Source organism: Strix uralensis, chromosome 3 (assembly GCF_047716275.1).
Source record: "Strix uralensis isolate ZFMK-TIS-50842 chromosome 3, bStrUra1, whole genome shotgun sequence".
NCBI classification, from domain to species: domain Eukaryota; kingdom Metazoa; phylum Chordata; class Aves; order Strigiformes; family Strigidae; genus Strix; species Strix uralensis.
Window position 1 is genome coordinate 68,915,669 of NC_133974.1, and position 22,818 is coordinate 68,938,486.

Consider the following 22,818-nt stretch of genomic DNA (forward strand, 5'->3'; position numbering starts at 1 on the left):
AAGGGAGCTGTGAGTAATACTTGCCATGAGGTCTGGCCCAAAGCAAAAGCTGTTCTCAGCATCTACTTCAGGCACTTAGCAGACCACATTTACCTCATTCAGATGAACAAGGTAATTCAGTAAGTACCCACTATGTGGAAAACTGAGTATGGACAAAATTCAGTCACTTGAGAAGTGAAAGTGTACAAAACAGAATCTTCAGTGTAACTATAAAGCAGATATGTGACATCATCTTCAGTCCTACACAATTTGTGGAAAAACAGATGGCTGGATATTTCTCAAACTTCTCAAGAAAACACTGAAAGCTAGAGACTGTAACCAAAGCAAAAGGAAAGGGAAGTTGCCCAACAACTAACAGCAGTCAACGTTTTCTCCTTGCCAAATTAAAAAGTGCTCAGAAAGTGTCAGGATAGGTTTTGGATAGTCATAGCTTGGTCCTGTTCAGCAGCAAGAGGGGCAAGAGGAGGACGAGAGAGCACCTCCCTGCAGCCCAACAATCACAGAGAGCAGACATCAATCACCCTCAAGAGAGTCTGTGACAACCTGAGAGCAAAATGACCCATCCCCTCCCTCCCCATGTGAGGATCTTTGTAAAATCTCAGTCTAACATTTCAGCTCTGGGCTGAGATCAAGTGTGCAGACTCAGACAAAAACCTGGTGAAGAGTCAGAGTTTCGGCCACAGTCAGTGAACATCAGCTAAGCTCTGCTTGTGTAATAAAAGTTAATTCCACTGTGTAAGTCACTCCTACAAATATATTCCATTCCTGAAACAGCCCTTACAGTTAGACACTGTGTATAATAATATGAATACCCTGCTTGTAATGTTGATGGCTGTATCAGACTGGCTCCTTCTTTGCTTCCTTCTTTCCACGTTCTGCCCATAACCTGTGGTTAGGAGATGTCTGTCAGCCATATCATTCTGGGACTTAGAGATTTCTGAAGCGAAAATAAAGAGAGAAGTCACTGTAACAAACATTGCAAGCAATCCTGTAGATTTATAGGCTAATTCTGTAGCTCCCAAACTTTCATCCTGAATTTTTAACTGACGTTATCTACCTGGAATTGTGCAAAGCATTTGACACTGTCCCACATGACATCCTCATCTCTAAATTGGAGAGACTTGGATTTGACGGAGGGACCACACAGTGGATAAGGAATTGGCTGGACGGTCACACTCAAATTGTTGCGGTGAACGGCTTGATGTCTGAGTGGAGAGCAGTGACGAGTGGTGTCCTTCAAGGGTCAGTATGGGGATTGGCGCTGTTTAACATCTTTGTTGGTGACATGGACAGTGGGACTGAGTGCACCCTCAGCAGGTTTGCCAATGACACCAAGCTGTGTGGTGCAGTTGACACACTGGAGGGAAGGGATGTGCCATCCAGAGGGACCTGGACAGGCTTGAGAGGTGGGACTGTGCAAACATCATGAAGTTCAACAAGGCCAAGTGCAAGGTCTCACATGTGGGTCAAGGCAATCCCAAGCACAGGTACAGACTGGGTGATGAGTGGATTGAGAGCAGCCCTGTGGAGAAGCACTTGGGAGGAGTAGTGGATGGAAAACTGACTATGAGCCAGCAACGTGCGCTCGCAGCCCAGAAAGCCAACCGTATCCTGGGCTGCATCAAGAGAAGTGTGGCCAGCAGCTCAAGGCAGGTGATTCTTCTCCTCTACTCTGCTCTTGTGAGACCCCATCTGGAATACTGTGTCCAACTCTGGGGCCCCCAGCATAAGAAGGACATGGACCTCCTTGAGTGAGTCCAGAAGAAGGCCACAAAGATGATCAGGGGACTGGAGCACCTCCCATGTGAGGACAGGCTGAGAGAGTTGGGGTTGTTCAGCCTGGAGAAGAGAAGGCTCCAGGAAGACCTTATAGCAGCCTTTCAGTACTTAAAGGGGGCTTACAGGAAAGATGGGGAGGGACTCCTTATCAGGGAGTGTAGCAAGAGGATGAGGGGTAATGGCTTTAAACTGAAAGAGGGTAGATTTAGATTAGATGTAAGGAAGAAAGTCTTTACTGTGAGGGTGGTGAGACACTGGAACAGTTTGCCCAGAGAGGCTATGGTTGCCCCCTCCCTGGAAGTGTTCAAGGACAGGTTGGACGGGGCTTTGAGCAACCTGGTCTAGTGGAAGGTGTCCCTGCCCATGGCAGGGGGGGTGGAACTAGATGATCCTTAAGGTCCCTTCCAACCCAAACCATTTTATCATTCTAACTTTAGTACTGATCTCCTAAGAATAAGAAACAGAGGAGAAGGCCCTTACTTGTCCCATTTTGTGTAATTGTATTTTGCCTACCTAAATATTTCCTGCTGTTTCAACTGGAAATTATACTCCTTGTTTTCTGTCATTATAGCTGCTGCAAGGAATTGTATGTTATTAAATGCGGTGTCCTTGCAGAAGTAGCTACTACTGTCCCTACCTATAGTTTGATTTGTAAAGCAGTTTGGTTTGGTTCAGGATAAAAGTAAGATCATTATAACAACATAAAGCAACATGATAATGGAAATTAGAAAGCAGAGCATATTGGAAAACATTTTGACATTTATCCAAAATACGGATGAAAGGAGAAATATTACATACTGTGGTCCCAAACCACATATAATTTTAAGAACATGAGTAGACCTCATTGTCTTCAATAACATTATTCATATGGATAAGCTTATGCCCATACTTAAGTACTTCATTGAACTAGCACTTCAGTAACATCTGCTTTATCGTCAAATAAATCTGTAGGACAGTTGGACATTTAGTGCACCACTTTTTGCTTCTTATTCCTCAGGGTACAGTCAGAACTTCACTTAAAGAGAAGGGCAGCACTCATCCATGATATCTGAAGTTGAAAACTAGCAGGCTTAGCAGCAGACACTTTGTTGTAAATCCCAGATAATCTCTCATGAAGAATTAATAACTTGTAAGTGGTACATGAAATAGCTATCATATGTTTAATTCATACAGAAGAAATAAATATTTCTCTTACAACATGAGCCTCTGTGGAGGAACCTCAGACAGCAGACAATATGTCATTATTGTATTCAAAAACAATGGTACTCTTAAGTGTGATTTTTGAAGCCACTTTGGGTTGTTTTGTTCTTAGCAGCAATCAGTCCTCAGATGTTTACTGTACTCTGTGTACACCATTAAGGCATCATGTGACACATTCATAGGCAGGCTCAATTAAGTCATCTCTGACTGTAAGTGAAACCAGGTTTTTAAAATACACAGTGAAATCAGAGATCATAAAAGAGACTGGAGTGAGAGATCTAATGGAGTAGACACAGTCTGAGTAGGTTGACCAGCAGTAGAAGCAGAAAAACAAGCTTGCCTCACACTCACAGGTTACAGTGAGAAAAAATGATTGTTCAGTTTTCATATCTCTACCTCCTTTGACTTGTCAGTCGATGAGACAGACACTATCTCCAGTGCCAAGGGCGATTTTGCACTGCAAATAGAACTACAACCAGCAACTCATTTTACATTCACCAAATGGCAACAATTGGATTATAATCTCCTGTTGCTGACAAACCACGGTGGAACAGGAGGTAACAGCATGAAGAGCAGACTGTACAATGGCAGCATTGTGCTGCACGCGCAAATCCTTTGTTCCCACTGCTCTCAGACATGAACACACGCTGGCTTCAGTGATAGAATCAGAGGCATAACAAGGTTCTCCAGGTTTATTTACTGCAACACACAAGAGCTGGGTGTATTAAATACCTCTGCAAACCAGGACATTTTTATCTAGATAAGAGTACTAATTTTAGACACTCATGACTGAAAGCATTTATCAGCACAGTACCAGGTTTCACTAAGAGGCCATATTATCTGAAAGAGCTGTTTCCTTAAATCAAGAAGCCCAAGTCTTTCTCCCTGTAAGACTCCCTGTAGTTTTTAATTATTGACTTCAGTGATTGCAACAGCCTATTATTTTCTCACAAATTAAAAGGTTCTACCCTAACTGAGGATGATAGCACCCAAGTGGGGTTTCACATACAGCTGAACTGAGCTAACAATTTGCTGCCATCCTCTGCAACCACTGCTCTTGCCTCCTCACTCCCTGGCTCTTGGCCACAAGCCCCAGCACCCTCTGTTGTACAGGCTCCAACATATACACCCTACCCTGAGCCTATTTAACTCACTAAACCAGCAGAAAAAGCACCTATGTGTTTTGTCTGGGTTAATGTTCTGCCCTTTTAATTAGCTAAATCAGTTTCCAGAAGGGTCCAGAAACACTGGTGCTAATTCAAGTTAAGCAATGGCAGCACAAGGCCAGAAACAGAGAGAGAAGACAGATGTGGGGGGAGTAGGACCTTCCTTTTGGTAGCAGTGAACTATTAAATTAGCTTGCTGAAGTCCTGAGAGTCTTTCCCAGTAACTGTGGGAAATGACCAGGCTTCAAACTAACAGAAAGCAGAATAAATTAGTTTGCATCCAATTCTATGCTGCCTCAGCTAGCTGCTTCCAATAATGAAGTATCCCACGCCACCCTACACTACACTTCTGTTCAGGAGAGATAACCATTGTGTCTCTGCATAGCTTTAATATGTGTTCACACAGACACAACATTAAATGTAAATGTAGTTAAAGGAGAATGGGCCTTTAGAATGGGTGGAAGAAGTTAAGAAGAAAGACCAAACAAGAGCTAAGACAACAGTTAGGGTGAAAAGCAGAAAGACACTAAAACCAAATTTATTCAGGTCTAATCTCACATTTGGAGTTTTCCAAGATGAAGCTAGTAAGAAAACACTAAGGGTCATTCAAATACATGTAAATCTGCAAGCCCCTGTAATCTTCATAAGGCTCAGAAGTTGTTTTCCTCTGGTCACTGATGCCTTTAATTTGTTCTTTACAAATGCTGGCTGTCCTCAGTGTATTTAGCCTTAGAGGTGCATACACAGTCTGCACCTTAAAGAACAGCAGGCAGCATAGGTGAATGGAAGGAACCAAAAAGATCAGAATGAAAGAAGAGTTGTTAGGACTGGCTGGCTCTTAAGAAGTATGCACTGAAAAAACCCACACCACTAGACAGACTGAGAAACAGGAAAGAAGTAATCTTGAAAACTGCCAGTGAACGAAAATACTAAACGCTACTTCCATTACATGATAGATTCTTCAACAGGGTCAGCTGGGGTTTAGTCAGATAACACGAAGATCACTATAGTAGAAAGTGGTTATTATGCTGTGCTAACATGAGTTAAATATACTGCATCTGAACAACTGTTAAACTTAAAAGTAACATTACAGTCTTCACATCTTTACAAGAAAGGTATTCTGGATTGGTACCATCAGCTTGTTAAACAACTAGCAGAATACTGAAGGAGAATTAGACTTACTGTATTTTTCAGGTTGGCTCAGTCTCAGCATTAGTAATTTCAGCCATTACTCAGTACTCTTTTTTTATAACTATTTTTTGGCCAACAATTTGGCCAAAACATTGAAACGTTTTACTATGTTACTTTAGAATAACAAAGCAGTGAAAGCTACTTACTTTTTATATGTGTTGTGAGAGACAAAAACAAGTTTTCCACAGATTTATTAAAACTTTTAGACTGTCCGAGTTCCTGCAATTGAGAGATGCCAAGAGTAAGAAAATGCAAAATATTTGCTGTTTTAAAGTTTCCGGATCACATATCTACAGACCACATAACAATCAGATGGTAAGTCTGCAGCCCTTTGCTTACTTCTGTAGACAAATACAACTGAGGACTTAAGTTGACATGGTTGAAACTGTCACACTAATGTCTGAAGACGGAAAACAATCTTTTCAGTTCTGTAGTCTCTGATATATAAGTGGAACTCCTTGTAGGAAGATCACACAGGAATTTCATAAATACGACTAAATACATCACTGACCCATTGTAATGTTTTGAATACTTCAAGTAGGAAAGTCCTATCTATTGCAGATGCTCCTGTGACTCTGAATCAAAGAGTTTTCATCAAATTCCAGGTAAGCACATATTAGAATGCTTATAGCATTGCAATGGGCTTCAAAACCCAGGCCTGAGGACCCAGTCCAAAATGAACTGAAATAGTAATGTAGTACGATTTTGATGAGTTCTGAGCCATGTCCTACAATTCTGACCACTAGAAACTGTAATGTGAATGCAACCATCAAATTTGTTCTCAGTACTGAAAGTAACACATGGAACGATCACTTCATAAATGACTATGGAATGTCACAGGTTCATGGGATCCTTCAGGGTGGAAGGGAGCTCAGGAGATCTCAGTCCAGGCTTCCTGTAGTGAGGCACCAAAAGCCAGGTGCAGTATTCTAGTGCCAAATAAAGTGATTAATTACTTCTCTCAAAAACTAATAATTGAAAACATCCCGCCAGATAGCCCCTGACCTTTCTTTCCTATTACCAACACAGCATAAAAAAAAAAGACAAAGGAACATAAGGCAGCATTTATATTGCAATATGAAGTTACAGTATTTACTGCACTTCTGTGGCTGGCCTTTTCATATGAATGACAAACTAAGAAGTGCAGGTATACATATATTTTTCAGATATGTACATTTACCATCATGTTGCTTCCTGCTGTGGATTCTGTGAAAGGAGGTGGAGTTGGAGGTACGACAGAAATTTTACTAGAAATTTAAGAGACAACAAACAGCACAACAATTAGTATATTATGCTAATAGATGGATAAATAAACCACATTCATGGACAGTATCTTTATTATCTGTCTTTCCTGCAGTCTAAAGATCTGGGTTAAGATCCTGTGTCTTCAAGAGCTGCAGCACAGGCTTATTGCCTGTAAGAATTAGGACTACTTTTCTATCTTCTCAGTCTTGAGCTGCTGTAGGCAGAATTATTAATTTAAAACAACCAGGAAGACCTAATTCAGGACAGGCTTCCTAGACTTCTGTATGGTTGGCAGTATTACAATCTGTGTCCCAAGATTTAAAATACAATTCCTGTGTAATACATCCCATCGCTGTTTCAAAGTTGTTTTCAGGAAACAGTCACCTTTATTTACAATACTAAAAGGATCCTTCCTTGCCTGGGCCCAGAGCTGTTAGAGCCCCTTTACAGCATTCCAGACATTTCACCTGTTGTAATTAGCCTGTCTGTGAAAAAAGACAACTGACTGATTTCTAACTGATTCTGTTATCATAGCACAGTCACAGACCCTAAAGGCAGCCAGTGAACTTCCTTTTTGATTCTCTTTTACTTTTTCCACATCTAGGTAAAAGCAAGTCCTTACACAGCCCTCGTTCAGATTATATCTAGCTGACTAAGTTTCTGTCTTCTGCAGTTATGCCTCATCAGATTATTATCATAAAATTGAGGGCACCTCTTTGTATCTTATTTTACTTTTTTTTTTTTTTTAAGGAAGAGGGTTTCTTTTACACAATATAATTTAAGTAGGCTGTTATTTCATTTTTAACACTGGTAATAACTTAAGTATGGTCATGCTTAGGCCTCTAGTCAAAGTATTTATCTATTATTTATTTATATATCTCCCATTGAGCGAATAATGATGTTATTGCTATTATACCTAGTAAATGATTTTTATCTCTGATCATTTAAAAGTAGTGTGTAAATTTGAAAGATAATGGTGTAAACAGTCATGCAAAAAATATAAGCAGATATCACAAAAATAATGCACATCATTTCAAGTAAATAAGACACTATTACTCTAAACATAGTACTCTCTTTTGTACTTGGGACCTTTTCTGTGGATTGCTGACAGATAAAAGTGGCAACTTTTCTACACTATTGAAATTTGTTTTTCATAATAAAAAAATACAAACTGCTGGCTGGTTTATAACATACAATATATCACCTACACAAATCCTGTCTCCTAGGACTGTTTGTCCTTTTATGAGTCTTACCTCAGTTTCTGATAAGATTTCAAAAGCTTTGCACCAACTGTTTCATGTCTGCCTGTGATGGAGAGAAAAATATCAAAACACCCAAAGGTCATTTAGCAACAACAGCAGTTACTAATGCCTGTATAATACTTTTTAAAATCAGTGCCTTTCAGGAACTGGCCTGTATTTACAGAAGCTCATACATATGCAAGTCAGGAGTGAAGTCAACCCCCACCTGACATATCAGCATACATGCCATACAAGCTTCTCCTGTATCACAAACTCTCACAGGTGACACATTCAGACCAGCTCTTCACAACTGCAGAGGACAATCATGCACAGATGCTAACAGGCCCATTCCTACAAGTCGCCAAGTGCTCTCAGCCTCCTGAGGTCCAGGTGGCACGTAGTGCACAGGCCCACTGCACTAAAGCACACTTCAACTATAAAACTCAAACACTATGGAAAGCTTGAAAATGTGTACAAGAGTAGGCACATGGTCACCTCTTGCATCTTATGAAAAATTCTTTTCACTTTTCCTACTAAGGACCCGAACAATCATGAAAACGCATGACTAGCTCACAAACGTGAGGCTAAGGCCAGCCCTGTGGGGAAATAGCAACCATGTCACGCTCCTCAGGTGAGCAGCCACATGATGTAAAGAACACCAAGGAGCAAGCGCTCCACTGGGCACAAACAATGAAGACTCATAAAAACATCGTTTGCTCCTGAGTGATCGCAAACAGAAAGAAGGGCTAAATGCATGTAACAAATGGCCAACTGAAAATATCTGGAGTGGCTTTAATCACTAATCATTCCTAATACAGAAAGCAGCATGTGAGCTGTACTTTGCTGAAGATGTCATCAATTATAACATATTACTTACATAAAAGTAATTGGTGGTGGTAGAAATAATAATCAATTTACTGGTGTTACAAATTTCAATCAGAACTCCAGAATTGATGCTCTGTTATTAATAAGTAATATTCACTATCTTCATTTATTGCAGCATTAAATGATTTCTTAGATTTTTAATTTATTGGTCAGTAAAGGCACTCTATCACTTTTATGAAAATATTATTTTTATTCCTTCGGTAGAAGATACACAAAATTAATAAAAAGCATATTGATGCAATTTTTATTTTTCACTCTGCCACTGTAACATATATTCTTTTCAGTTAAACTTATATTCCAGCGAGTACTTCACTTGTGTTATATTTTCAAACCAAAAGAGGGCACTGTCTCTCCAGGCTTGAAGGATATGTAACTACTACAGTTGCTGTTTCAAAGTTTGCCATTTTTTAACCCCTTTAATTATATCAGTTAGTCTAATCAAAGGAACTAAACAAAACATATTTCTCCCTGCAGGCTTATCTTCTGTATATCCTTAGATCTTTGTGACTTCAACAGTAGTATGATTAGACTACCTAGGCAAAATGCTTCAAGCACCCACAGAGCTTTGATAATGCAAGGTGAGAACTCATTTATTTTACTGGAAAGAGGGACAGTCAGTACCTTGCAATATCAGATTCAGTGTCTGAGAGCAACATAGCATTTTTCAGTAACTGAGAGAGATTGTTAAAATTACTGGCTTTAGACTCGCTGAAGAGAATAGGAGGGAAAGCTATTAACATGCTTTAAAGATCAGTCAACTAACACTTTAAAAATCAGTGTGTTAGCTAGAATCGAATTCAGTGAAATCTTTCAAATTCTAGATTAATTGTTTTAGCAGGAACTGTAGCTCAGTTTCTTAATATTCTACCGGCTGTCTTTCGTGAATACATACTACCCAAAATTTGCCTGATTACATTCTTCCATTTATAAATGTCTTCCTATCCAAGTTTCCCAAGAGGTATTTAAGGTCTAGTGCTTTCCTTTTTACCATCTATTCTTAAATGTAGATACCATGCAGATACTGGAAGTGAAACTGTAACATTTAGCTACAGTTAGTCACAAGGTGAAATGGTTGCCCATCTGAAGTGGCACTTCAAGGGAAAAAGGAAGGAAATCCTCTCCACCTCATTAGTCATTGTAGGTGAAAATGAAGGCTAACAGCCCCTTGGTTAGTGAAACACATTCCCCATAGGGCATCCATCCACATCCTCTATAATTTCTTTTAGGGCTTTGTATTTTTCACTGTGCTGGAAAGACTGAACACAAGGGAATGGCACAGCTGGCTAAAAGTAAAGAAACAGTAAGTGTTTAGCTCTCTGCTGATTTATAGCTATGCATGGGGGGGGGGGGGGGGGGGGGGCGTTATTCCATTCTGTCATTTCTTTGAGCTTTAGAACTTTCTCAGTGAAAACAATTGAAGTTTTAACTTTGACAAACAATGGATGCAAGATCATTTCCTTCCTGAACATATATTTTAACTTTTCTATATTTATTTCATGTCATTGTATTTCTTAGAAGCCTTACAAGCCCATTAATTCAAATTGGTATGTCCAGCAATTTCCTTATTCGTATTACGCATACAAAATAAATTATACTTTTAAATGCATTCTGCTACTTTGTGTTCATGTTTTATTTAGTGCATAGACAGATGCACTGCATGATAATTTCTGACAAATCTCTTACCAAGCGGAAGAAACATTAAATACAGTGGCAGACCACATTTTGTGTTTCACTTAGATGAAGACTACACATTACACAGCAGTTTACGGTCTGTTCCAGTGATTACCTTCACCTGGATATTTCTTTGCTCGTTCCTCAAAGAACCATTCACCAGCCTTTACTTTCACATCTCTGAAAAACAAGCAAAAGACATTTGAATCAACATTTTCCAAAGTGCATTTCTTCAAATGTTTGGTAACCATTCAACAATCTTTCTTAATCCAATCATAAAACTAGGATTTCATGACTGGTCACTCCACTGACTGATTTTGCTGTGGGTCTGCAAAGGATTCCTCCCCTCCATTATTGTTTTTTTTTCTCCTTTTTGCTATGTCGGACTGCCCATGGAAAGCAATACATACTGCTCTAGGCATTGCTCTGAAGCCAGGAGTCCGGGTCCACCCCAGTCTATACAACCAACTTGCATAACAGCCCCAGGCACTTGGCTGCCTCCACTGCGTACAGCTGCAGCCCAGTCTGAGGAGCAGGAAAGTCAATGATAGCAGACATGCTCCCAGGCAGAACCTGGGATGGGTACCTGGGAGGACTGAGCTCCACAACCCTGATGGTGTGATGGCTTCATGGCCCATCTCTCTCCATTTTTTGGAGGCTAACATCAATGATATCCATGTCATACACAGGCACCAGGATCACAGGATGAGAAAAGTTAGGATTAACAAGTGCTTGAGAATAGGGAGGCTCTACAGAGAGATCTGGACAGGCTGGAGCGATGGGCTAAGGCCAACTGTAGGAGTTTCAATAAGGCCAAATGCCAGGTGCTGCACTTGGGCCACAACAACCCCCAGCAGCGCTACAGGCTTGGGGAGGAGTGGCTGGAGAGCTGCCAGTCAGAGAGGGACCTGGGGGTGTTGACTGACAGCCAGTTGAACATGAGCCAGCAGTGTGCCCAGGTGGCCAAGAAGGCCAATGGCATCCTGGCTTGCATCAGAAATAGTGTGGCCAGCAGGGACAGGGAAGTGATCTTACCCCTGTACTCAGCACTGGTGAGGCCGCACCTCGATTCCTGTGTTCAGTTTTGGGCCCCTCACTACAAAAAGGACATTGAATTACTCGAGCGTGTCCAGAGAAGGGCAACAAAGCTGGTGAAGGGTCTGGAGCACATGTCGTACGAGGAACGGCTGAGGGAACTGGGGTTGTTTAGTCTGGAGAAGAGGAGGCTGAGGGGAGACCTCATCATCCTCTACAACTACCTGAAAGGAGGTTGCAGAGAGCTGGGGATGAGTCTCTTTAACCAAGTAACAAGTGATAGGACAAGAGGGAATGGCCTCAAGTTGCACCAGGGAAGGTTTAGACTAGATATTAGGAAGTATTTCTTTACAGAACGGGTTGTTAGGCATTGGAATGAGCTGCCCAGGGCAGTGGTGGAGTCCCCATCCCTGGAGGTGTTTAAGAGTTGGGTTGATACAGCGCTGAGGGATATGGTGTAGTTGAGAACTGTCAGTGTTAGGTTAATGGTTGGACTAGATGACCTTCAATGTCCTTTCCAACCTAGATGATTCTGTGATTCTGTAATTCTGTGAAAATGATATCAGACTAAATAGCTCTGCCAAGAGCAGATTTGCAGCAGATTTGCATTTTGTTGTCTCCAACTGACTTAAATGAAGTCTGCAATCTGAACTCATACATTATTAAAGAGACAAAATTAATTTTAACTGAGGAGAAGACTCTCTGGAGTCTTCAGGTTCCAAATTCTCATCGAAATGTCTTACTAATATTTGTGCATTTTTATTATCTCTGTTCCTTGTGGATTTTCTGATGCTTATTATAGGATGAAGTCCCACTGCAAAAAGTTCCTCAGTGCAGGCGCCACTAAACTTTCTTCTCTGCCCAGTAGTTCACTTTCCTTCTATGAAATCAATCTCTTTATTCCAATTCCCTCTGACAAAACTGGTTGAAATTGGCATCAATATATAAGGCAGTAAATTCATGTAGGGCTTGCCTTCTTAAGAAAGCAAAATCTCTAAACATGAGAGCTATAGTGATGCCCACCAAAGGCCAGGCAACAAAATCCCTGGGTCTGCCATTTCACACCTCAGCTTACTCTATGTTAAAATAGACAAACTCTAGGTAGGATGCTGTTCGTTCTTTCTGTGGCTTGAATTTAAGGCATTTTAGGCATTTAAAATATACCTTTGTAAGTAGCAATGCACAATACTAAAAAATTTCACTACCTGTGCAATTGTGCTATTTATTTTCATGCCTAACCATAGATCCTTGTACATAACTGAACACAGATGAGCTTGAAAATTAGGTTAAAATAACTTTGAGACAGAATACTTCCTTACTTTGGATGGAGATCTATTAGCTAATGTCTGAAACCTCTGGCTGCACTAGATCTTCAAGGGCTCTGCATAGTGCCTCGATTCTCATCTCCAGCCTCCCCTTTGTGTTCTTTCCACTACCCATGGTTATCTTCCCAGAGTTTAATCTCCAGTTCTGCACAGACTCATGTGATAATTAGACCACTCACAGAATGAAAACAGATCTGGAAATACCCTCCACATTTATTTTTTTTTAGGCTGAAGAGTGTATTAAGTTAAGCTATGACCAAAAGCATGACAACAAAGCTGATGAAGAACTATCTTTATCAAGCGAAACAGACTTAACTCCTTCAAAGCAAATGTCTGCCTAGACTCCTAGAAGACAGGTTTCCTTAAAAAAAAAAAAACTCAAAAAAAACCCCAAAACAAACACACTATACCGTTTCCATTCACATAAGAGATGCCTCTTCCAGGTGAAAGACACAAACTTTGTCAGTCCACAAGACTTTTTACATTTCTAATTTTGTAAACAATGAACATTCACCTATCCCTGCATGCTCGTAACAAACATGACCCTAGTGTCTAGGAGAGAATCTCAGTAGTGCTGCTGCTGATAATGTTTTGTTCAGGAAAAAACACTTCAGTGGCAACCAAGACTCAAAATTATGGTTGTTCAGGACTTGAAAATCAGCTCTTACATTTCTTAGTCATCCTATTTTTTCCTAACCAGGGTAAACAAAAGGCGCTGAGGAGCATTTACTTCACTGCTGCACTCCCTACCCTTCTTGAGGTTTGAAGCCTTGATGTAAAGCTCACTGAAGGCAACAGAAGAAGTATGACCGATTTTAATGGACTTTGCATCGCAACTAAGATCAAATGTCCCGTCTCTTTGCTAGGAGAAGAATTTCAATGACAGCTGAAGAACTCCTCTATATTAGCAAGACAAAAAAAGTAGTTTCCTCAGGGAAAAGTAAAAATGTCTTTTAGTGTATTTAAATCATACTTTCGTGGTTTTACCATTAAATATCTGGACAAGCCTATGAAATAATCAAGGGTGCACAGCACCATACAAGGCAGCTTAACAACTAGCTACTCTCTACAGGGGATTTCCACTGTGGCTACCAAATAACTGGAAACCAATTTAAAAGAACTAGAAGTGGAGGGAGGTATCTAGAGGAGGATATGGAAAGTTAACTTTTTAATCTTTCCTTTTAGTGTGCATGGCATGAAACACAGATAGTGAAATATATGCACCAAAATCTAGCAAGTGCTTTGTATCAAACACAGATGGAGCTAATCTGCCTAATTTATGTATAAATTGCAAAATAAACTGAGGATTCAGAGAACACCTTTTAGTGATAGTTCATAGTTTCTTCCAAACTATCGAAGATTACTTCAGACTAGTAGTAGTAATTCATTTAGTTTAAGACCAATACCTTGCCATACATTTCCCAGGCATTATTTAAATCTCTTTTTGGCATCTTAAGATGGAGTGAAGTAGTGTATTAATCTTGTGTTGGCATAAAGCAAAATTTCATCCAAATCCTCACCCTTTGTACTGGGATATATATCATCCAGCACAGCTGTTCATTAATTTCCAAAACTATCTTTCTTTGCCTACATAATATCATTTTTCATCAAAGGTGGAAATAGAGCTAAACCATTTGGTTTAGAAAAATTATGATGAATAGAATAGACTATAATGGAGTATTTTGATACAAGAATTGTACCAATACAGTGAAAGAAAGATTGCTTCCTGTTTCCTGGAAAACAAAGCCATGGTGACATAGTAAAAGAAAAACTACTAATTCAAAGTAAACAAATTTGGATTTCTGACCACATTTAAACAATTCCTGATAATGTTATTAATGCTTTTTGCTTTTTAAATTTATATAAAACATGACTTCCAATTATTCATCAATCCAGGTTCCTCACTCCTGTAGCATGAGGCAAAATTAGGAAATTGTTAAGACATTGGCTATACTACAACAAAACACAGCACCTTCAGTAACTTGTTATGATGCACTGGTTCAGTATTGAGTCAGGGGAAGGAGTTCTATCTAACTAACAACTGTTCCTATGCTTTGTTGTTATCATCTTTGTCATACTACCTCTGGTCTACCTTGAGGATCCATTTTGCTAAATACAGAAAGAGAAATCCTGCCTACATGAAATGTAGCACAAAATTCCCATCAATTTCATTGCTACCAGGACTTCATCCAACATTTTCATTCCACCAGAGGCTTTGTTTCATTAACTGTTTAAAGCGAGAGATACATACAAAACCAGTGTGCATCCACTGGATAACCAGTGTACACCAGCACTTATCCAAACCAGTAAAATTTCTTACCCATGAGCGTAACAAACAGTGCATTTCCAAAGGCAGGGATTCAGGCAGACGCGGCATTCAGAGCACACTCGATGACTGCACCCATTGCATACTGCACCTCTGTTCATCAATAACCCAAGCGATTTCTGACAGCGAGCGCAAGATCTCTCCTGGTATTCATGGCTTACATTTCTTGCCCCTTTCCACCGAAGCTGCTGCAGCTGCAGTTTGAGTTTCCTAATTCCCCAGGTTAAAAAAAAAAAAAAAAGGAAAAAGAAGATTAAAAAAATTAAATAGACCAAAACCCCCACATAAGTCACAAGCTAGTATCATTATTAGTGGGAGATATGCCCTCGAGTCTGACCTCAACTGAGCACTGTCTGCAGGTGCCTGCACACAGCACCTTTGCACCATGACCGTATGTGCGACCACAACGGCGCACAGAGCAATAGCCTTGTATAAATGGGGCTCTGTTCATGTCAGTTATGCATGCTCAGAGCAGGGCACCAAAATGGTGCATGTGATTATGTATTCACATAAAAAAACCTGCGGCTAAATGGTGCTCCCTTTCATGTAATGATGGTTTTTATCATATTTATCCAAGAATCAAATCTTCTACCAAATAAAAATAATCATACCAAATGCATCATCTGAAAGTTAAATAAAAACCACATCAGACCAAAATATCAAAACCTCTCCCTTTCATTTAGCTTTGCTTCTATTACACGTACCAATAATCAAGATCTATGTTTTTAATTGTTAGCAACATCATCAACAGTTGAAAGGGATTTTCTAAGCAATTCAAACTTCTTCTATGACCCTTTACTTACTTTTCACAGTCATTTAATATGTCCGGTAACATAAATATTTGCTGTAAACAAAGTTTAAGTTTCTACATTTAAGAGACTAAAAAATTCTAATTTAGCAACACAAATACCCTGTTTTACATGGGGATGAAATGTGACAAAACAGGGTACAAACTACAAGGAAATCCTATTTTGGATAAATTTGCTATATATCAAGGATATAAAGCAAATAAAATGCTAGAGGATTATCCCTTATCCTTCACAACTGAGATACTTGCACAGTGTGAAATAATTAAACATAATCCCCTTTTCCTAACCAATGACACTTACTGACACTAGTAATAACCTCCAAGACAGTGTGGTGCATTTGCTACCTGTCACATGCGAGAAGGGACAGTGATGGATTCAGCACAATGAGCAGGTATCCAATGATTCTTAACTCCAGTCTTTGCACAACAGAAGTTATACAAGCCAGTCAAAGATCTGAACATGTTCTGCATTACCAGGACTCTATAGGCATACATAGGAACATGATGAGAATGCCATAAAGCCTTCATAGAAAAAATACAGGCAGCAGCTGAGCTTTCTATGAAGGCTAGAAGTAAAATCCATCAAGCAGATTATTCATTGAACAGTATTTGCTCATCTGTACTGTAGATTAGTCAGTAGGACAGTAAATCCAAGAGGATCTGGCTAACCCTTAATTTTCCCAAAGAATAAAAAGGCACTAGCTAACAAGAAGTAAAAAACGAGGAATACATCTGGAAGGCCAGCAAAGAGGAAGAAGAGTAATTCTGAGAAAGAAAGGAACAGAAATACAGGAATAGGGGAATGGCAGATACCTTATTCTTTCCTCCTCTGTTTTTCTCACCATCTGGTCACGATGCAGGACTTCCAGAACAGCCTCTTGTTCCAATTCCTTAAGGAAGTTTAGATTAAATTCACAAGCCATTTTCCCCAAACTTCACTTATTTTGTAGACTCCTGTCCTATGGTTTTACTGCATCCAGAGCGATGGACACTACTTTACAGAGTATAATGTGGTTTGAGTGTTAAGTGCCTGCGCTCTTACTTGATTGGTGATACGTTTCACTGTGTCATACCCTTAAAAAGAAAAATAACCGTGTCTGTCTTCACACAAGTCATCATTTAAGTGTCTCTGCCACCCAGGGAATATGAACAGTTAACAAGATCACAGCAGTCTTTTTCACATGAAAGAACTTCTTGTTCTTTTCTTTCTTCTTGTTTTGCTGTGAGTGGTTCCAAAAGAGATGAGAGCTTGCAGCAAGGTCCCAGAGAGGTCTTTAACTGTCACCAGATGGAGGGACAATTCACCAAGAAATGGTGTAAAGGAGTGGGGGGAATGTTTTTTTATTTGGTGTTGTAGATTTGGGATTTCTGGGCCTAGGGAAAAAAAAGAATACATGTTATTATCTCTTCTCCTCTCCTTTTCAAGACATTGCAAATAGTATGTGAAGACCATATTTTGCTATACTCAGACCTTTCAGGCACTAATTCAGATACAGGAGAGGTTTTTAAGACATTCCCGTTCTTCAAACAGTCTCACCATATTTTCCATTAACACGTAGCCACGTACCTTCACATTTTTTGTACAGTCAACATAAATCAACCAATAAAAGAAGCTTAAGTTAGTTTTGAATACAGGCCTACAGGCCCCATGACTGGAAAAGTCATACTGTTTGAGAAAAAAATGTCCCTTTCTAATCTCATTTTACAGAAAAGACAAAACATCACAAGCCTAAGAGGAATGAGGGAAAGACACCCTCTACAAGTCACTTCTATCTATTACCTATGTCTGTTAAGTCTAGATAAACAGTTTAATACCCAATAATGCTATTATCTTTGTTAATACACACAAACACTAGTTAAGATACAGTTTATTGCCAGTTCAATGCACTAACAATTTTGTCCCCAAACTGATGATGTTAATGTACAAATATATGAGAAGTATAAAATTAAAACAGAATCACAACTGTATTTTGGATATATTGTGACCTTCACTTTTGTAAAACTCCAGCTAAAATAGAAAATAATTTTAATGGACTTTGCTGCAAAGTAGAGAAATAAAATCATTATTCAGTCTAATTCAGCTTACACACCACATTCAGTTTTAATACTACTCTAGCATGTGTTATAAGAAATGTAAGAGAGTTCCACTTATGGTACACCAACTATTAAAGACGTATATATGAAAACTGCTTAAGTGTTTCAGACTTAATCTGAACTAAATACATACAGTCAGGCTCTAGGACAGAAGGGTAAGGCTTTCCCAAAGCAGTTACTGATGCTTCACTCATGGACCTCAGCTGAGAATCTGACCAACTATCTGCATTACTGGATCATTATTTTAAAATACTGCAAGTTTTAAGTTTAAAAAAAAAAACAAAACACCAAAACTTCAGATATATAGTGACAATGTATTTCTGTTGGTGCAGGGAATTACTTTACATACAGCTTGTCCCAATTAACTTAATTTCCCACAAAAAAGCAGGAGGTGATAATTTGTGTTTATAAACAGTATACATTCCGTTCTTTTATATTTTTACGTGAAACCTTCAGCAGACACCAAAAGGACAAAGCATTTCACAGAGGCAGTGTTAACAAAGAAAAAAAAAAAAGATTGGTTTCCTGTGGAAACAAGAGAGACAGAGATAGGCATAATCATATTTTATTTCCTTACCAACTGCAATTTCACAGGAAATTACTCAGTTGAAACCTCAAAAGGCTGAACAATTTTTTAACACAATATATGTCATTTTCAAAGGCCCCTGCATCTTTCACCTGCTTTCATCCTTTACTTCAAGAATACCTCCCAGGATTGATGAGCATGTTTAGAGCCTTCAACTCCATTTAAGTCAATACAATCTGAATGAGCAGTCAGTACAAACTTAGGGACCTCTGCGCTATACAGGACACCAAAACACCCATTACAGCATAAGTTACGCTTTCTGTAAACTCCTAGGAGTTCCAAAGGCTAGCATATCTACAACATCATCAGAAAATTCTGCTGAAGCACCAGTAAAAGCTAGAAAATTCATGATAGTCATTATTAGGTGGATCCAATAAAACCGCTCTAGTGAACTTAAAGAAAACATATAAATGTCTTATAGAGCTATTAAGAACATGTCACTGTAGAACAGCTACTAAGAGCAACATCTGCAGTTAAGCAAGCACAGAAATAGTTGCTATTTGGTATCTCCTTCAAATTCTTTAAAAAAGGACTACCTCCCTTCTTCACAGAAAGGCACAAAGTTTTCCATATTTAGGACTACCTCCCTTCTTCACAGAAAGGCACAAAGTTTTCCATATTTCAAGCCTGGTTTGGGAACTGGATTTCAGATGACATCTTAGTGTATGAAAAACATTTGGGGCAAAAAGCATCTTATTTAGAGATGCATACAAATGTTTTAAAAGATCATGGTTTCATCTCTTCAACTTGCACAAACTTAAGTGGTGTGAGGGAGGGAATAGCTTCGATCCTCCCCTTGTTTCCACTTTGTCTTGCTTGCAGCTATACCCCCCTGGAAGACATAGGTTCTGCCCTAGCCAGGGCAGGATTCTTGAGAAGGGCATTCGGCCTCAGCACGTCAGTGATACAGCAAACACCATCACCCAAAACAGTTGATCTATTGCTACACTTCATATCCTATTCACAGGGATAAATCATAAGCACTGAATCTAATGCCAGCAGTAGACTGCCACAAGGGCTAGGATGGAAAGACTAGCATCATCTTCTGGCACCAAACAACAGAACAAACTTACTGCAGAGTGAAGCGCCAGGGGCCCTACGTCCTACCGTCCGCAACATGCAGAGACATAAAAAGCTTCCATGACTCTCTCACCACTGGGCAAGATCATTACATGCTGCACAGAATAAAGCTTAAAATCCACCATGTAGCCAGCAGCTCTATCAATATTGCACCTGGACATTCCTACGGTTGTTTGGGGTTTTTTAATCTTCATAATTAAAACACAAATACAGGCTGGGCAAAGACTGGATTGAGAGCAGCCCTGAGAAGGACCTGAGAGTCATAGTGGAAGGAAAAAATATGAGCCAGCAATGTGCACTCACAGCCCAGAAAGCCAACCATATCCTGGGCTGCATCAAGAGAAGTGTGGCCAGCAGGTCAGGGGAGGTGGTTCTCTCCCTCTACTCCGCTCTCAGGAGACCCCACCTGCAGTGCTGTGTTTAGCTCTGGGGCCCCCAACATAAGAAGCTCATGGACCTGCTCAAGCAGATCCAGAGGAGGCCACAAAGATGATCAGGGGGCTGAAGCACCTCTCCTGTGAGGACAGGCTGAGTTGGGGTTGTTCAGTCTGGAGAAAAGAAGGCTCTGGGGAGACCTTATAGCAGCCTTCCAGTACTTAAAGGGGGCCTACAGGAAAACCAGAGAGGGACTTTTTACAAGGGCCTGTAGTGATAGGACAAGGGGTAATGGCTTTAAACTGAAAGAGGGTAGATTTAGATTAGATGTAAGGAAGTTGTTCTTACTGTGAGGGTGGTGAGACACTGGAACAGTTTGCCCAGAGAAGCTGTGGCTGCCCCCTCCCTGGAAGTGTTCAAGGCCAGGTTGGAACTAGATGGTCTTTAAGGTCCCTTCCAACCCAAACCATTCTATGATTCTATGAAGATTTAAGCACAGGCAATCATTGTGTTCTGTCAATTTTTCCTGCACATTCAAAGATAACTCAAAATCTATCTTAAGAATAAAGTATTATATCCCCCCAAATGGGAGATAATCCTCATGCCCCACAATAGACACGATTACATTTCACAGAGGTGTTCAAACTGGACTGAAAAGCTCTCTACCACTGTAGAATAAGAGCTTTTCTAACACCAAAGCTGTCTGCATTAGATTAGTTTTTTGGCAGTAATAAAAACTGGTGTTTTCAGTAATGATCCTCCTTGACAGGAAAAAGCAATCTTAAAACCTTCACAGATACCCTCCTTTCATGTTTACCCACTGCACCCAGCTAGCTAGCTGTTTTATGTGGTCAGCTAACCTCAAAGCCAAGCATCTTCTATGTAAAACCAAAAGCAACAACAACCTCTTTAGTAAATACCATGACACTTCTCCCTTCGCAGCACAAAGCTCACATAAAATGTTTTGTTTAAGCATTATTTTAAAGTATGTATTTAAGATAACCCAGAGTCAGGCCTTTTGCAGGTGGATCAGTAGCTTTCTGAAATTATCATGTGAAGTCTCAAAGCCATCGTAAAGAAGATGGAATGACCAACATGGTCACATCTTAGGAGAGAAAGGTATGCACGCACACAGTGCAAGCTCAGAAGACCACGGGTTTTTTCATTTATATCAGGCTAGAATAGTATGTAGTTATATAACTGAACATCAATCAAAAGGCCTACCAAAGACAAGATTAAGTATGGAAAACGTAGCTTTTTTTTTAAGTTTTTGAACTTAGAAATGCCTGACTTAGCAAGCTACTTTTTCTCAAAGCAATTTTGCATGTAATGTCTTATTGATCTCCTTTCAGATCTTTAAGCATTAGCAAAATAATGACAGTTAAATAAGTATAAACAAACTGATTTTTCTAAAGGCACAGCTTTCATTGACTTGAGATAATTGGATTACTTTACCACTAACTCAGAAGATGGATGTAATACATCAGTAGCTAAGACACAGATTAAGGAGGTTCACAGTAAAAATGATCACAAAAGCTCCTGGAATTTATGGGTATTTTTCTACTCTGTAGATGCCAATCACATAAATTTATTCTTAGTTAAGAAAATTACAAGTGTAATTTTATACTACCTGGCTGCAACAGTTTAATTTTCATATCCTTGGATACACACATGCAAATTATTTATAAGTTCTTTGATAATGTTTTATCAGTTATGTGTTGTGATTTTAATAGCATCTCACCTCAGCACTTCAAGTAAAAAAAAAAAACAAACGAACTTTTTAAACTTTCAGTTGTCTTTCCATGAAATCTTTGCTGTCTAAAATACCAGCATTGCAGTAAGTAAAAATGCACCCCTCTGTGCAAAGTCATATGGAACACATTAAAAAGATGTCCTTACCTTTACAGCAGCCATCAAAGAAAGATGTGTGGAAGTAAACTGCTTTTAAGAGATGAGTAGCACTCTTATTGCTTATTTATCTTTCCTTAAAGAAAACCGGTGGTTGTTCTCCACCCCCTTTCCTTCCTTTGGGCACCAAAATTAGACTGACATATGCACAGAGGAGCATCCCCAAAACAGCTAAAAGCAAATGCACTCAAAGAAGAGCAATAGCATTACAACAGCTTTTGCCAAGTCTGTGGTTTTGTTACCAGCAACAGCAACTAGGAATCAAAGAGAAGTTCTTAATTTTTCTAACATTAAAAAAAAGACTCAGCATAAGAGACTATAAAAGCTGACCAACATCATCAAAACATGCTCAGTCTTCAAGCCAGTCACAGGAAGAGAAGTGGCTTTGAGTGCTACATAATTTCTTTTTCTAATACTATAGATATGAAAATACAACTGACCTCAATGTCACCAGGACTTGCACAGAAAACTCCGCTTGTACGGTAAGCGGTTATTTCCTGGAAACAAAATAGTTTTCTATTCAGGTCTGAATGACAAAGCAATTAGCATACATAAAAGTTCAAAAGTATTTATTTTTTATGTATCTGTGCAAAGAAGAAAATTATTTTACCTGGAAATCTGATCTCAGATAGCAATAAAAAGTTAAAATATTATTTGGATCGGATACCCCACTTCAGTCTACTACAGAACCAAGTGTGAGTAACGAAGTTCAACATTACATCTAAATTATTTCAAAGTTTGGAAAAGAAGGCTGTTCTTGTAGGTCAATCTTCTTTTTGTTCCTGGCTCTACCAGATAAACTGTATGTATGGTGCAGAAGCTCTTCTAGTGTTTCAAGAAATCTTTTTAGTTAAAATTCAACAAAGCACTGCAATTCTATTCACATGGCAAAATTAATCAGCC

The 22,818-nt window shown here is 39.4% G+C and overlaps 1 protein-coding gene across 2 annotated transcripts in view; it reads right to left on the reverse strand.

Annotated features, from left to right (window-relative positions):
• SYTL3 (synaptotagmin like 3) overlaps window positions 1-22,049 on the reverse strand; it is a 37,726-nt gene extending 15,677 nt beyond the window's left edge. The window contains exons 1-8 of one of the 2 annotated variants that reach the window (XM_074862735.1): window positions 21,907-22,049; window positions 16,686-17,246; window positions 15,059-15,274; window positions 10,500-10,558; window positions 7,835-7,886; window positions 6,511-6,583; window positions 5,483-5,555; window positions 813-937 (exon numbers count right to left, since the gene is read on the reverse strand). In XM_074862735.1, coding sequence (XP_074718836.1) covers window positions 813-937; window positions 5,483-5,555; window positions 6,511-6,583; window positions 7,835-7,886; window positions 10,500-10,558; window positions 15,059-15,274; window positions 16,686-16,795 — 708 coding nt within the window. In that variant the 5' untranslated portion in view covers window positions 16,796-17,246; window positions 21,907-22,049. Of the gene's footprint in view, window positions 1-812; window positions 938-5,482; window positions 5,556-6,510; window positions 6,584-7,834; window positions 7,887-10,493; window positions 10,559-15,058; window positions 15,275-16,685; window positions 17,247-21,906 lie in introns of both variants that reach the window. The other variant, XM_074862734.1, reaches the window with a different exon arrangement.
• Between the last annotated feature and the right edge of the window lie 769 nt (window positions 22,050-22,818).